We start from the raw sequence: 16999 nt of genomic DNA, 5'->3' as shown, positions 1-16999 counted from the left end.
TCCATGTTTGTTGCTGCACTTTTCACAATAGCTAAGAGATGGAAACAACCTAAGTGTCCCTCAGTTGACAAGTGGATAATGAAAATAGGGTTCATTTATACTGATGGAGTTTACTCAGCATAAAGAAAGAGGAAATCATGAAATTTGCAGGTAAATGGATGGAACTAGAAACTGTTATACTGAAGTGAAGTAACAGACTCAGGAAAGTGATGCATGTTCTCTCTGATTTGTGGATCCTAACTCCAAATCCTTAGATGTGAGTGTATATCCTGATGTAACCACAGGAGCCAGGAAAATGGAAAGGAACCATGGGAGTAATGGGGAAAGAGGAGCCCAAGAAAGGAAGATAGTAGGAAACAGGAGTTATCAAGGGAGAAATGGAGAAAATGGGGAAGGAGTGTTTTACAGGGGTAGAAATTTGGTATTTAAAAAGTCTACTGAGTGTGTGTATATGTGTAGGTAACTGATGGCTATTTAAAAGAATCACAGTGCCAGGTATGGGAAAACTTCGTGTTGTTGGTCAGGGTAGTCCAAGAGACACCCAGATTAACACAGGCCATTGCCACAGCCCTTAATTGCTTTCCAGAACTTGAAGGCAAGATGCTATTGCTGAAGACAGGCCATATTTTGGACATGACTTGGACCAATGGAGCTGGAACTAACCTGGAAACCTTCTCCCTGAAGACCAGCTCATAGTATTAGAAGATACTATGCAAGCTGCCAAGGGAAAAAAACCAACCAATGTTCCTATTCAGCTATAAAGTCTATGAGGGACATAAAGGACAGTTTTTGCTCCTTGCCATCCTAGGTCGACTAGTTCCAGGGGACCATAAGCATCTCTCAAAATGTCCTGTAATTGTCGTGGGTCACCTGGCCTCTTGATCAAGGAGGCCAAGGAGACCCCACCAGATGGACTTGAACCAGTGTCCAGTCTACAAAGAGGAGGGTCAACACAGAGGAAACATTTCCTTCATGCTTCCAAGTGAAGCCAACCATGGTCAAGTAGGACCTTTGACTTATCTACACATAGGTGGAACTGGTAAAAGAAAGTCTGGGGCCCCTCCCAAGCCCATATGACCCCTGAGGAACAGGTCCTCAAACAACCTTAAGAGTAAAAATAAATTGGTTTATCTGGGCCAACTGTATGGCCTTAAACACTCAAAGGGAAAGTATAACCAAATATTAAAGGGGCCAATATAATTTCTTAAGAGTCCATGTGCATAGCTAAAGGCTACATAACAAGCAACAATGCCAGATAGAAGATACCTTCTTTTGAGTTGTTGTCCAGGGTGGCCCGAGGGACTCCCAGATAGTAACCCGGTATAGAACTGGGAAAATGAACAGCAGACCCCAATCTTATCTAAAGGAATACTGACAACTGATTGCTGCTAGATGAGGAACAGCTGACCCTCCTATAACAAAGGCCTCTAGATAGGCTGACTAGATTCACCAGAAGGGCAAGCAGTGGGGAATGGCTGGGGGTGCCGACAACACAGCAGACAGTAGCAGGGATATCAGAGTATAAGGGCTCTAATGGGGGGAAGGAGGCTATGGGAGGGTGCCGTCTGGGAAGTGGGTGTATAGTTGAGTAAGATGGTTTGGGATGTTCTGTGTGATATACACACACACACAAAAAAAAGAACAAATTTTTAAAAATGTATTATATCTAAGGAGGAAGCATGGAAATTTACGTCATGCTAAGTAGCAGAGGTGATAAACATTACCACTGAAATCTACCTGATGACTTTATAGACATACATAGGCACCAAGGATCCAAGTGCAACCGATTATGATTAGTAATAATCAGATACATATAGATTAGAGATGAATGCACCAACATCTCAGTATTAGTAGCAAAAACAATGAGTCTTTCTGCAAGGAAGAGTATATTCTAAAATGAAATGGAGATCTTTTTTAAAGGTTAAAAACTCATTCAATTTTATGTCTTACAGGGCTTATACTGAGTTCAATATTTATAACTGTATTAATTCAACTGTGAACCTCGAAATTTACAGCCACTTGTGAAAGAGATGTATTCTTGCTCTGGAGTGTGTTACTGAATATGTTAAAGCTATAATGAAATGCTTCTTCTAATCATGTAGTTATTAAAAATTAAAAATAATAATTCTTCAAAGTATAAAAATTTGCTCCTTAATAATGAGTAGATGCGAAAAACATTACCATTGACATCTACTTGACGACTTTATATCCATGCTCAGATGTCAAGGTGCTCAGAAAGTAACTGACTGTGACTAGTAATAATCAGATATACAGAGATTAGAAACACATGTACAAACATCTTAATGTCAATCGCTTTAAAAATGAATTTTTCTGTATGAAACTGTGTATTTTAGTAATGAAATGGAGATCTTTTCTAAAGGTTAAAACCTCATTTAATTTTATGTCTTATAGGGTTTATACTCAGTACAATATTGTGTAACTGTAATAATTCAACTGTAAACCTAAAAATTTACAGCCAATTTTGAAAGAGATGCATCTTAGCTCAGAAAACTGTTACTGAATATGTCAATGTTGTTGTAATGAAATGCTTCTTTCAAGTATGTGGTTATTAAATAAATAATTAAAAACAAAAAGAACTCTTCCTGTCCATCCACTGTGCTGAGTGGCTTTTCCTGCCTCAGCCTGTGGCGAAGGCACCCCAAGCATACAAGGCATGAGACAGTAGCATGGAAAGGGGAGCGTGTGGGCTGTAGAGTTGGAGGGGCTGGATGGGCCCTGACCTGGTCACTTCAGGTGTCTCAGTACAATTAAGGAAATCAAAGCTAATGTGAGGGACAGGTAACTGAGTGAAGAGGTACATGAAGCTCCCAGCACAGTGCTGGCCAAGCAAGCGTTCCCAATAGTGGCTAGGATTGGATTCTGGGAACATCTTTCCTGTTGTCTACCCTCCCACAATTTCCCGAACCTCATGAATATGAATCAATCATGTTTGAGGAAGCCAAGTCTCCCTGGTATTCAGGGGGATTGGGCATCCTTGCTCTGAAGTGGATCATCTTTACCCTTTCCCGAGGGCAATGTTGTTTTGAGCTCCCCTAAGGGCAGCAAGCTGAGGCATCCAAGCACCCACTCTTCCTGCTCTTTGCAAACAAGCACTGAGGAATGCGGCAATAGATTGCCTCGGGTGGGACAACCACCTCCCGTCCTCAGTGAGCTTGAGTCAAAGGGCATTATGCCAATCTGTGTGTCCTACACTATGAGCACAGAAAAGGAAGGGAATGTAGCTGCTTGTCCCTGGCACAAAAGGAGTAGGACTCCTCTCCTGGAAGTCTGTACCTGAACACATGGGTTGTATATAAATAAATGCACAACAGAAGGCGTGCCCGTGAGAAGCTGGGGAGCTCTAACAGCCTGGCATTCTGCAGGAGAGCCCTGATGTTTATCATGCCCACAACTTGTGACCTTTCAGTGCCCTCTGACCCACACTGAGATAGGACATATGCTCAGAAAGCAGACATCCTTTCACAAGAACCCGGCTGCAATTCATCAGCGCACACTTTGAGAACAACTGGGAAAGTGCTTTGTGCTCTGCGTCCTTCTGCTCCTTCCATGATGAGGCCCTAGAAAGGCTCCTGGAGACTCTCCCACAATTCTGAGAGTCTCTCACCCTCCCCCAGTATCCCCACCTCATGAGGCTCCACTATAAATATGGCCAGTATTTCAGGCTGAAAAAAATGATAGAGGGGGAAGAATTGGTACCTGAGCCTAGTGTTTGTCCAGCGGAGTCAAAGGAAAGAACCACTGAATCTGCAACACAAGAGGACAAGTTCATTTCTTTCTTCTTCAGTAACACAACAAGCTCCTGCCGGCTCCACCCAACCCTGCACCTCCAGATTAAAAGCACTAACATTTCCCCTTTGGCCTCTCCCTTTCTTCTACTCACAGATTTAATTGTTTACTATTTCTACCCGACCCCAAGAAAAAAATTTGAAAGAGGCCTATAATAATTAATAGCATGCCGGGCATGATGGCGCACGCCTTTAATCCCAGCAGAGGCAGAGGCAGGCGGATCTCTGTGAGTTCAAGGCCAGCCTGGTCTATATAGTAAGTTCCAGGATAGCTGGGGCTACAGGGAGACCCTGTCTCAAAAAGACCAAAAAAATAAATAAATAAAAAATCATAGCATATGTGGAATAAGAAAGTGAAGAAGTCAAAGAAAAGAAAAGTATTATATAGCGGGAAATGTTAGTGCACAAAATGCATGCCAGGAAGACCTCTGCGAACATCACCAGGCAGAATCAAGGAAGGCATGAGCTCCCAAGCAGCCAAAGCAAATGGAGAAAAAGAACAGCTCCAAGACTCGGTGCCCACAATGCATTCACTCTTCCATTCATTCATATATTCAGGAAATGTTTATTGGGCATCTACTATGTAGAGATACTATATTGTGACATCAAGATACAGCAATAAGGAACAAGAACAAAAACAGAGTTTCTACCCACATGAACTCCTTGCCTTTAGTCTAGGAGAGAAAAGTTATCAAAGAGCAAATTCATTAACTAGAAACAGATAAAAATCAGAAGAGATTACTATTTATGTTAGGAACTAGAGTGAAGGCACTTCACTGAAGAAGCTGACCCTAGGCCTAATGAGAATGCAGTGGGCAGCCCAGGCAGAGAGAAGGCCCCACCGAGAGAGACCTGAAGGAAGAGGGAACCTGGCGCTTCACAGCAACTCAAAGACCAAAATACAAGCAACTGCTATAGAGTCATCAGAGGGAATTTTGTGACTCTATCTTAACGGAGAAGATACTGTGAGGTATTGAAGTCTGTTTCTTCTGTTTCTTTTTTAAAAAATATTTTATTGAGTTTTGTGCATTTCATTAATAGATCTTAATCAAACTTAGATCCCTTCCTTCAACTGCATACCCCTCCCCACTGGATTTCATGCATTCTGTCACATATGTAAAGTCCTATCTAGTCAAGCATTTGTACCCAGATGTCCCTCGGTGCAAGTTCATCCACTGGAGTCTAGTCAGCCTATATAGAGTCTCTCCCTTGAAGATCTACTCTCTCTCAACCAGCAGTAATCAATTGCCAATAGTTCTTTGGCTAGGGTTGGGGCCTGCTGCCCATTTCCCTCTTTCTATGCTGGGTTTTTGTCTCAGTTGGCATGGGTCTTATGCATGCTGTCACCATTGTTGCAAGTTCATATGAACAAGTTTCCAATGACCTGAAAGCCTGTTTTCTTATGTTCATGCACCGACCCCAGCTCTTACAATCTTTCTGTCCCCTCTTCCATAATGGTTCCTAAATAGTGGGTAGGTGAGGTTTAATATAGGAGTCCTATATAGGGACACACACTCTGCAGTATCTTAGTCTCTAAAATTAAGGCTAGATTCACATGCTTTGAAACCCACCAATAAAAAGACATAGCTGATTTATCTTTCTAAAAATGTAGAAGCACCATTAGGTCCGTCGATGACCAGCTGACCATCTTACCTTATAAGTTTTGCTCCTTTGTCAACATTTTTCACATCTGTTTCCTCTTAGTGAAGAGTGTACCTCTCCTTTTGTTTTTACATTAAAAAAAATTAAGTCTATGTATGGGAATGTGTGTGTGTGAGTGCAGGTGCCCATGGAGCCTAGAAGAGGGAATCAGATCTCCCGGAGCTTGATTTACAGGCAATTGTGACCTGCCAAACTCGGGTGCTGGGGACTGAACTGAGGTCCTCTGCAAGAGCAGTGTGCACTTCTAACTGCTAAGCCATCACTCCAGTCCCATTCCCTTCTTATTAAAAGAAATATATTAAGGTATAATGTACAGACTTCAAAATGCACCCATTTTAAGTATAAACACTGATTCTCAGAAAATTTACATTTGTACTATCTCAAAAGATTCCTTCATGCTCCCACAGTCCATTCTAGCTCCCACCTTCAGTCCAAGGCCTCTGTAAGTTACTCCCTGTTTAAATCATTTGCTTTCTTGCTTCCAAGTTAGCTTATTTCTGTCCATCCTTTATACTGAGTTGTCCAAAAAAGTATACTAGATTGTCCAACTACTCTCGATTAAACCCCTTCTATGGGGGTTGGGGATATAGCTAAGTGGAATAGCACTGGCTTAGTATGCACAAGGTCCTGGGCACCACACAAACCAACCCCAAAACCTTCTGTGACTCCCTGTGGCCTGGAAAACAAAGTTCAAGCTCTAATATTTAAGTTCGTCACAATTTTGGCTCATTTGTTCCTCTAAAATATCCCATGTTCCAGATACACCAAACTAGTATTTCCCTCTAAGAGGTATGTGTCTTCATGTCTTCAGACACTGACATGCTGATCTCTCTGCCTGAGGCATAAAGACCTCCCACTTTTCCACTAAGACTCATCATCTCCTCTTCTCGACACTTTCCCTCTCTGATCAATTTTCATCTTTAGGTCAGCAGTGCACTTCCAGTGCTGCATTTATCAGAATGAATTATAATTCTCCTTGGTATATCTTCTTCTCTCACGGAGCTGCAAGGACCATCATTTTATTTTTAGTCTGATGTCTAGCTAAACTACGCACATACAGAAAGGGGCTAAAATAAAGAATAAACTACAATGGTGTTGCTTTCTTTCAGAGGTGATGTTATCTGAGTGACATTTCATAAGCTGAGGGAAATCCATCTGGGTATTGACTGCCCTTTAGCTCAGATCAGTCCTGAGCCATCCTTGTTCTGTGAGGCTGGCAGAATTCACTCCTGGGAAGATCAAAGTGCTCACACACACGGTGGGGGTGAGAAAGGAGAGACCTCTCATCTACCTGGAAAAGATAGAAGATCTCTAAGGAGTTGACCTCAAGGGTCTTAGCAGTTAAGAACACTGGCTGCTCTTGCAGAGAACCCAGTTTGGTTCCCAAGACCCACATGGCTAACAACTGTCCTTCACTCCAGTTCCAGGGGTTCTCATGCCCTCTTCTGGCCTCCACAGGCACTGCAAACATGGGTGCACTTACATAAATGCAGACAAATCACTCATACATATAATGTAATAGAAATAAATAGATTTCTTTAAAATACATCAAGGGCTAGGTAGATGACTCAGTATTAATAAAGCACTTGCCATGTAAGTGTAAGAACTAAAGTTCTGATCCCAGAACCGACATAGAAAGCAGGGTAGGCATGGGGTCCTGCCTGCAACACCAGAGCTTGGGAAGGCGGAGATGAGATTTCCAGGCCAATATGAGTAACTAGACTAGCTGAATCAGCAAGCTCAGGGTTCAGTACAAGACCCTGCCTTCTCAAATGAAGTGGAGAACAATCAAGGAAGCACCTGATGCCTGATGCCAAACTCTGGTACACACACACACACACACACACACACATACACACACACATACACACACACACAAGCACACCACATACAAACATACATATGCAAAAAATAGAAAATTTTAAAGTACCTCAAGTTTTCACTGCAGTTGACGTATTTTTCCAATTGTAATTTACTTTCTTTGTACAAGCAGTTCCGATTTAATCTTTTTTTTTTAACTTTTCAATCCAAATGTTAAGAAAGCTAAATGTAACTAAACATCTAAAACTTACCTAAGACTGAAAAACACTAAATGTTAACAGTGACTGCCTCTGGTGGCAGAATTAGAGATAACACAGTTTCAATAGTGAACATGTGTTATGTGTATCATGGGGGAGGAAGAGCTGGAGTCCCAGCTACTTGAGAGGCTGAGATGGGTGAAAACTGCTTGAGCACAGAATTTAAGCCCAGCCTTGGCAAAATGTTGGGAGGGTTGGGGGTGGGGGCAAGAGAAGAAGAGGATGATGATGATGAAGAAGAAGAAGAAGAAGAGGAGAAAAATAACTTTCTGTTCCCACTTAAGCTCACTGGTATTAATGCCAAAGGATGAAAGACCCCTGATCTCTTCCATTATTCACCTTGTGCTAAAAGATTGCTCAGCTTTTCAGTTCCTGAGACCACCCTTCTATTTCAGACCAACTGTATCCATCCCTCAAAGAACTAGCTTTTTTTCTCTCTTCTACAATTTTTTTTTTTGTGTGTGTGACAGTAGGGATGGAACCCAGGGCCTTGCATATGCTAGACAGTGTTCTACCACTGAGCTACCCACCCTCAGCCCTCTTCCCCCCAAATATTATTAAGTGCCTATGCTGTATGAGGCCCTGTGCCACATACGAAGATATGAAGCTCAGTAAGAGACAGTCTTTGTCTTGCAGCCAAGGACACAGGCAAGTCAGCAGGCACTTAAGAGGAAGTGTGATAAGGGTCTTCAGGAGGGAAGCACAGACAGTGGGAGTCTAACAGAAAAGTCTCTGTAGACATTCTTTAGTGCAATGTTCCTAAGAGCACCGAACTTTAGAGTTCAGATGACACAGTGAGAGGGCACACATTTCGAGAGGAAGTGAGTGACATATTCATGCTTTGTGTAAGTTCAAATGAATTCTGTTTTTAGTATTAAAGGCACAGACTAGAAAAGGTTTGGCTATTCATTATTTGTGTTTATTCTAAAGGATGTAAGATTATTTTAGTTATAAACCACTCTGACAGCTAACGGGAAAACTTAGTATTCAACAAACTGAGAAGTTTGCTTTGCAAGAAACAGAGCAGGAATCCAGACTTCTCACTCTGCAGCTAACAAATATGTCATTTTTACTTGAGCGTTCCAGGCTCCGGCTGTTCCTGGTTCCTAGGCCAGAGGCGGCCATGTGGCATGTTACACAAGTGACTAAACAGAATCCCAGACCAAAGTACAACAGAGCTCACTGCACAATGAGGAAAACTGGAATTTACTGGAAGTTTTTTTTTTATTATGGTCAGATGTTTCCTGTGTCTGGTTTCTGAAGCAGAATAGAGAGAACACAAAGGGAGTGAGGAGAATGCAGCTTGGTCTTCTGAGCCTTCGGTGCAGCTTCTAAAGTCCCAGGCCTGTGTGAAGGAGCTGCACTCTGGGTGCCTGCTGTCCCCCTATACACTCCACACATCTCTGCCACTATCCACCTCGTGCAAGGTTCAAGAATATAAGACTGGAGAGAAAACAGATCGTTTCTAAGCAAACAGGTACAATGCAAACATATAAAACTAGCATATCCCTGTGACAAGGACAGCTCAGAAGATTACATTGTTCCTTAATGTGGCAGATATTTATTTATCAACTACTGCACACTAGATACAGGATATGACAGTAAGGACAAGAGTCCTAAGAAATTCCTGTTTCAGTTAGGGGGATGAAAAACCAAAATAAAATGAGCTAAGTAATCTTAACAGTGATAGTTGATGTGAAGAACACCCAAGAGTGGAAGAATAGACATTATTCCCTAAGTGTTCGGGCATATGGGCTCCTAAAGACAGGAGCCACCTAAGAAAAGAGCTAAAACTAAAACGGAGCTCCACACAGAGGGAAAGCACATGCAGCGACCTTCCTATGCTTAAGTGTGGGGAGGAGGCTGGGCTGCTGGGGCACAGAGAGCAGGAAGGTGGACAATGTGCGGAGGGAGGAGAACAAGCCCCATATACAGCAGGCTACAGAGCTGTGTCTGGGTCCTAGTTCAACACCAGCAAAGAAGTCTTGCTTAAAACCAGGAAAGTTGGCCAGACTGGGAGGGGCAGGGCCAGGCAGTGAGGAAGGGGTGTTGGTGATACAGTTCTTGCTTAGCATGAGGACCTGAGTTCAAATTCAACACCAATAAAAGACAAAATAAAAACCAATCAAAAAGCTGGAGTTAGGGGGTGATAATAGGATCAGATTTGTATTTTTAGGCAGAGGTCTTTTTTTTATTTCATTTTATGTTTTTTGAGACAGGGTCTCCTTGTAGCCCCAGCTGGCCTAGAACTCATGTAGACCAGGCTGGCCTCAACCTCATAGAGATCTGCTTGCCTCTAAGTCCCAAGTGCTGGGAATAAAGGCGTGTGTCACCACACCCAGCTCTGATTTGTATTTTTAAATATAAATGTTGGATGTTATACAGGACCTGAATTGATTATCTTGTCAACAGCAGAAAGAAGATTAGGAGAGAGAGACTGTAGCAGAGAAATTGGCACAGAGGAGAATGCAACACTTCAGAGAAAGGGGGGGTATAGAGAGGGAAAAGAGGAGGGGGACGGGGAGAAGGAGGAGGTAGAAATGCTTAAAAGGAAGCTTCAGGACTAACTGAACTCCAGTAAGACATAAGAAAGGCAGAGGACCACATGTACAGTCTGGCCTTGTTAACTGATACTGACTCCTCGAAGCCTGAAGACCTGCAGCTGGATCACTGAGGTCGCCTGGTCATGGGAAGGCCAGCCACACACTGATCATTCATCAGTGAGGTAGACAGGGTCTGGAGACTGGCACTGAGGAAGGACATGGCGTTGGGGAGCTAGTAGGGAACATGGCAAAGAAGGGCCTGAGGGACCATGGGTCAGGTGAGTCCTGGAGCCCAAATTCATGGAAGAACTTCACAGTAAAGAGTCACAGCTCTGCTGTGGAGAACATCAAGGCACTTAAGGAGCAGCCTTCGATTCAGAATATCCTCCCAAGTCCAGTCTCTGTGTCAACCAGCTATGGCTTGGACCATCCTCTCCTGAGGCCTTGGAGTGTGACTTTCCTCAGTTCCCATGAGGCCTGGCCTACCTACTCCTGAGATTCTCCCTTTCTTGTTTCTTGCTGCCTTGGAGCATTCTGTGGTTGCAGTGGGCTCACTTCCTCCTTCCAGGCCTCACGCTTTCACACCATGTTCCAATTCTCTGCCCTCCTGATGACAGGTAGAAGAGCAGACTTGTCACCAGGCACAACATACCCACCATCTGAATCTCAAAAGTAGAGAACCACACTGGGCATGATGGCGCACGCCTGTAGTCCCAGCACTTGGGAGGCAGAGGCAGGCGAATCTCTCTGAGTTCAAGGCCAGCCTGGTCTACATAGTGAGTTCCAGGACAGCTGGGGCTACAGGGAGACCCTGCTTCAAAAAAAGACAAAAAACAAAACAAAACAAAAGTAGAGGATCACTTGGACTAAGGGTCTATGCAGTATTTGCCAATCTAGCTTTAAAAGGAGCCTTCAGTTTCAGGAATTTCTGGTCTATTGGGAGAACTGAGACTTTTTTTTCCCCCATGTATCCTAGGCTGGCACTGAACTCACTACATAGTAGAGTATGACCTTGAATTTCTAGTCCTCCTGCCTTCACCGTCCCAGTGCTGAGATTACAGGTGTGCTCCATCATACCTTTATATAGTGCTGGCAATCAAACCCAGGGCTTTGTGCATGCTAAGCCAGCTCTTTACCAACTAAACTATAGCCCCAGCAGGAACTGATGCTTTGATGGTCACATGACCACCTGTTTTCCTTCTAGCTTCTCCATTGCTGGATCATGCCCTCAAGTCCTGTCCCTCAGTTTCTTCCCTCTCAATCTCAAGCCCAAAGAAACAAATAAAAACTTGAATTAATGAAATTACTGAAGAAACACAGGGAGGGAAAAATCTGATCAGAGCAAGTCAGAAGAGATGAGAACTGACAACTTAAGAAAGGGATCCAGCCGGGCGCGCGGTGGCGCACACCTTTGATCCCAGCACTTGGGAGGCAGAGGCAGGCGGATCTCTGTGAGTTCAAAGCCAGGCTCTGATCTACATAGTGAGTGCCAGGATAGGATCCCTTTTTAAAAAAAAAAAAAAAAAAAAAAAAAAAAAGGGAGGGATCCAAATATGGTGCACAGATGTATGCAGGAGCCCTGGCTGGAAGAGAAGGGAGGGCGCTAGCAACTTCAGTGGGAGCAATTTCTGCACAATGGTGCAGTTTCAAGGACTCAGCTTAAGTGCTTAAGTGGAAGCTGTTGAAGTAGTAAACTTATTTCAAGAAGTTTCTCCTTAGAGTTTGTCAACTCAACTTACCAAGCACATGTTCCTGAGCCTTTAACTAAGCTTGTGAGACTATACAAAAGGTGGGGAGATGGCTCAGTGGATAAAGTCCTTGCAGCCCAAGTGTGAAGACCGAAGTTTGAATCCCCAGAACCCATAAAAGTTGGGCACCCAGGAGGCAGAGACTGGGGGTCCTTGGGGCAAGCTGTCTAGCTAAACTAGCTGAAATTGGCAAGCTCTGGGTTCAGTGAAAGACCCTGCCTCAATAAGTAAAGTAGAAATCAATCCAGGAAGACACTTGACATCAACTTAGAGCCTCGACATGCATGCATACATACATGAATGAACACACACATATACAAACATGCATACACAAATGCATACATATCACACACATACATACAAATAAGAAAAAAAAACTACAAAAAGATCAGACATGGTCCCTGAAATCAAAGAGTGTCCTAACTGTCTGGGGAAATCTCAAGGAAATAACGGCATTACAAACCTTGAGAAGTTCTATAGGAGTTCAGGTGCAGGGGGTAGTTTTCACTGGGAACAAATGGGAAGACTGGAGGAGAGAGGCTCGAGTCAGTATGAGCTCATCCGGCTACAATGTTAGGGTGGGAACAAGTAAAGAAAGGTGCTGAGGCGTGGAAAGTGCGGGGTTTATGGTTTCAGGAAGGTAAGATCATACCTAATTAATATATTAGGGTTTCCTCAGGAGGTAAAAATGCATGTGACTAAAAGGAAATCAGCTAATACAATGTTTAAACTTTAAAAAAAGGCTTTGCATATCAAAGGCTATTTTTAAAAAGTGAGTCATCATGAAGTGGAGGAAAAAAACTGCTCTGTCATACCAGGAGACAAAAGGTACTTGGTTTAGGATTGGGGCAAGACACTCCGGGGCATCAGCACACACAGGGAGAGCAGGAAGTCTACCAGCTGCTGCTCTGGGAGGCTGGGAGGGGAAGTGGCATGGCTCACACACCTGTGTGCAAAGAAGCAGCTGGAAGTACACACGTGCTACAGCAGAGAGGGAATGCCAGGGGTGAGGTGGAGCTTTGGGGCAAGGGACAGTTCAGTGTAGCTGCCCTTGGGGAAGAGGAAGGAAGCAGGTGAAGGAAAGGCAAAGCTTGGTGCTGCCCGGTGCCAGTTAAGGCCCAGCGAAAGTGTGAGGTGAGTGTGAGTAGTCGTTACACTGAGTCTCAGATGACGATTGACCCAAGAGCATGATCTGAGAGGCAGCAGGGCAGACTTAGGCAGGCTGGCCATACGTTCAAGGCAGGGGGTAAAGGAAACTGTGACAGCTGCTAGAAGGACTCAGCCTGGGCACAAAAGGATGGGAGGAAAGTCAGGAGGGCACTGAGGCAACAGAGGGGGCACAGACCCAGTAACTCAGAAAAGGTCAAGGCCAGGGACCTACAGCTGGCTTATGGCAAGACAAGGACCACAGGCAGCAGCTTGAGTCAGAATACCACGATGTTATCTAGGCTCTGCCTTCTTCTTCCCCACAGTGTGACTTTGGATCCTATTTTCCTATATGTAAACAGGGTAAGGCCAGTTCTAAGTTTCTTCTCTGATACCCTGAAACTCAACAGTTTTAGGTGTATGTGTGTGTGTGTGTGTGTGTGTGTGTGTGTGTACATGCATGTGAAAGCTAGAGGACAACCTTCAATACTATTCCTTAGCTGCCATCTACCTTTTATTTTTGAAATGGGGTCTCACTGGACTGGAACTTGCCACGTAGGCTAGGCTGGCTGGCCAGTGAGCCCCAAGGATCTGCCTGTTTCTGCCCCTTCCCCCCTACCTTTTTTTACATGGGTCCTGGAGATCAAATTCAAAGTCCTCATTCTTCTAAGCCAAGCATAACCTCTCCTATCCTTAGAATTTAAAAATGTTCAGATTTCGAAAAAGCTGTATGCTGTACACATCAAACATTACTTAACATCCCACCCTGTGAGGCATGCTGTAATGAAATATTCTTATTTCTGCCATGAATTTTCACACTAAACAGACTATATATACATTTACATCCTTGTAGATCAGATTTTGTAGGCAAATGAGTTTTTATAACAATCTCATATGGAAAAAAAAAATGCTCTAAAAAGTTTCTAAGGCCTAGTGAGATGTTCAGTGGGTAAAGCGGCTTGCTACCAAAACTGATGACCTGAGTTTGATCCCTAGGCCCAACATGGTAGAAGGAGAGAACAGACTTCTTCAAGTTGTCCTCTGACCTCCACACACAGGCTGTGGCATATACACATATACATATATACATATACACACACACATATACATGCACAGAAAACAAAATTTAGTTTTTAAAACAGAAGATTTTTTAAAGGTCATGCTTTATGAACTTTATTAGAATCGCCTTCATGAGGCATATAAGCAGCTGGCTCCAGGGGAGTCTCAGTGTGCGCTGTCGCCACCACCGTTGTTTTTAACATCACCGACATCATCATTATTACTGTGGTGGTTTTGCTGTGATGAAAAGGGCAAAGATACGCAGGGAAGGGAAGGAGAAAGGAGAGGCAGGGTAAAAACAGAACAGTCAGGTGTGGCCTAAATGCCATGTCAGGAGTCTGGATTTTGTCAAATAGAAGTAGAGAGGCACAGAGAGGCACTATAGATTTTTTTTCAGTAAGCTGATGATGTCAACAGATTGTTGTTTCTGGAAAACCACTCTAATGGTGGTGTGAAAGATAAACATTCAGGGTCCGGCCAGGAGTATTAGAAGAGCCTTCTAGTACACCACATGAGGAATGAGGAGGGCCTAGGCTTAGGCTGTGCTCAGGGGGCTTGTGATTGGGGATGAGCTGTCAAAGGGAGAAAGGAAGGATATGGGGTGGTGAGGACTCAGGAATCCCAGAATACAGGGGGTAGAAATCTTCCAGAAATAGAGAGGGGGAAGAGATAATGCTAAAGGTAGCAAAAGAAAGGTCAATGAAAGGTTTGTGATGTGTCCTCCAGGGCTGTGGTTTGAATGTCTTTGTTCCCTGAGAAACAGGTTGGAGTTTCATTTCCCATTGGGAGGTACTTGAGAGGGCAGAAACAATGTGACTACAGTGGTAGTGCCATCAGACGGTGATCACTTAGACAAGGTCATCAGGGTGGAGTCCTCAGAATGGCTGGTGGCTTTTTAAGAAGACCAAAACTGAAACATCACTCAGGCATACAACTCTCACCAAGTGATACCCTGCATGACTTCAGGACTCTACCACAAGAAGGCTGTCTCACCTGACATGGGCCCTGGACCAGAACCATGAGTCAAAATAAACCTCTTTACTTTATAGTTTACCCATCTTGTGATATTAATAGGAAGAAAAAATGAAACTTGACATCTGTACCTGGAAGTTAACCACCTGGTCAACTCAAGAGCAGGTTCAAGTACATAGGGTGGAAGCCATACAACCTCCAGTGCCATGGATGTGAAATAAAGAGTGTGACGGTCAGTCTGGACTGTTAGCTTGATGGGATTAAGAATCACCTGGAAGACGGATGAAGCTCATTTTGGGTGGCGGTAATGGTGTCTAGAGATGATTGGATCCTGAGGGCTCTGACCCTACAAGTGGACCAATCCAGGGCTGGAGAGATGGCTCAGTAGTTAAGAGCACTCACTGCTCTTACAGACGACCCAGCACGATTCCCAACACCTACATGGTGGCTACGAACCATCCTTAACTCCAGTTCCATGGGAATCCAAAGCCCTCTTCTGACTTCCACAGCATTGCACGACACAGGTGCACTCACATACATGCAGGCAATACACTCATATACATAAAATAAAAATAATAAATAGAAAAAAAACAAATATTTTAACCTTTGTTAGCCACATAACTTCTCTGTAACATATCCTGGGGTTTTTGTTTATTTGCATACTTGTTTTGTTTTGCTTAAAAAACCCCTTAAAATGCAAAAGCCATTTTTAAGTAAGGCCATACAAAAGCAGGCTATAGACTTGGATTTGGCACAGGAATGATAATTTGCTGACCCTCATTTAATTATATACACATCTTTTCTCCCTCTTAAAGCCCTCCAAAATGACCAAGGGGGCAAAAAAAAAAAAAGATTTTTAAAAAGAACAAAAGTGGGCTGGAGAGATGACTCAGTGGTTAAAAGCACTTACATAGTCTTACATAGGACCCGGGTTCGATTTCCAGCACTCACATGGTGGCTAACAACCATCCATAACTCCAGTTCCAAGAAAATCTGACGCCTTCTTCTGACCTCACCATGTACTGCATGACACGGGTGCACTTACACACATACATGCATGCATAACACTCATACACACAACATAAAAAAAGAAGTACACAAGTCAAAGAAGAGGAGAGAGAGAAGCCAACACCAAAAGTTGGGGCTGGAAAGCAAATAAAAAGTGGAGCTTTGCAAACTCAAGACAGTACTTAACTATAATGGGAAACAACACACCCCAGAGCTCCCCAAATTCTCACCCACTGGAAAGCATTTGGTGCCACTGAAGTGAAAGTGAAGATATTAAAACCAACACCAGTTCTTAGATATGAACAAGCAGGTCACAGGGCACTGAAGGGTCTCATAAGACAGAAAATTAAAACAAATGGAAAATAAATGGAACAACCACAAATACATAGGGAAATAACTTAGAAAACAAAATATTAAACTCATCATGAAACAGGTAGAGGATATCATTCAAAAAGGGCATTTAATGAACAACAAAAATAATAAAACCCCTTGGCAATTAAAAAAATACAATACCAGAAATTAAAAAGGTTGGAAAACAAGTTGAAAAACAAATCTCTCAGAATGCAGAGCAAAAAGCCAGAGAGAGGAAATGGGAAAGAAAGTATTTTTTTTTAAAAAACTTAAGGTTAGGTATGGTGGCACATGCCTTTACTCTCAGCACTTGGGAGGCAGAGGCAGGCAGATCTCTATAAGTTCCGTACCAGCCTGGACAACATAGCAAGTTCCTATGTAGCCAATGCTAGCGGCACAGAGAGACCCTGTCTCAAAAGAAAAAATAAAATAAAGTTTCCCCAGAACTTAAAGGTCTTGGGTTTTGTCTGTTTGTTAGCTTTAAAGAGTCTTTTGGGACTAGGGAGATGGGTCAGTCAGTAAAATGCCTGTTGCACAAGCAAGCAGATCTCTGTGAGGCCAGGCTATTCTACATATTAAATTCCAGGTCACCTGGGGCTACAGGGAAGCCCTGTCTCAAAAAAAAA

General features: G+C 43.3%; 1 protein-coding gene across 5 annotated transcripts in view; it reads right to left on the bottom strand.

The window, feature by feature from the left end:
* The window catches only part of St3gal3 (ST3 beta-galactoside alpha-2,3-sialyltransferase 3), a 220428-nt gene that overhangs the window by 148922 nt on the left and 54507 nt on the right, over window positions 1-16999 (bottom strand). For 2 of the 5 annotated variants that reach the window (XM_008845386.2, XM_008845388.3), the window contains exon 2: window positions 3718-3765. The exons of the other annotated variants lie outside the window; for them this stretch is intronic. In XM_008845386.2, coding sequence (XP_008843608.1) covers window positions 3718-3765 — 48 coding nt within the window. The remainder of the gene's footprint in view (window positions 1-3717; window positions 3766-16999) is intronic. 5 annotated transcript variants of the gene reach the window in all.

The sequence above is a fragment of the Nannospalax galili genome, unplaced genomic scaffold (genome assembly GCF_000622305.1).
Source record: "Nannospalax galili isolate Female #2095 unplaced genomic scaffold, S.galili_v1.0 scaffold1402, whole genome shotgun sequence".
NCBI classification, from domain to species: Eukaryota; Metazoa; Chordata; class Mammalia; order Rodentia; family Spalacidae; genus Nannospalax; species Nannospalax galili.
The sequence above is the reverse complement of the archived record's forward strand: the minus strand, read 5'-3'. Positions and strand labels throughout refer to the sequence as shown.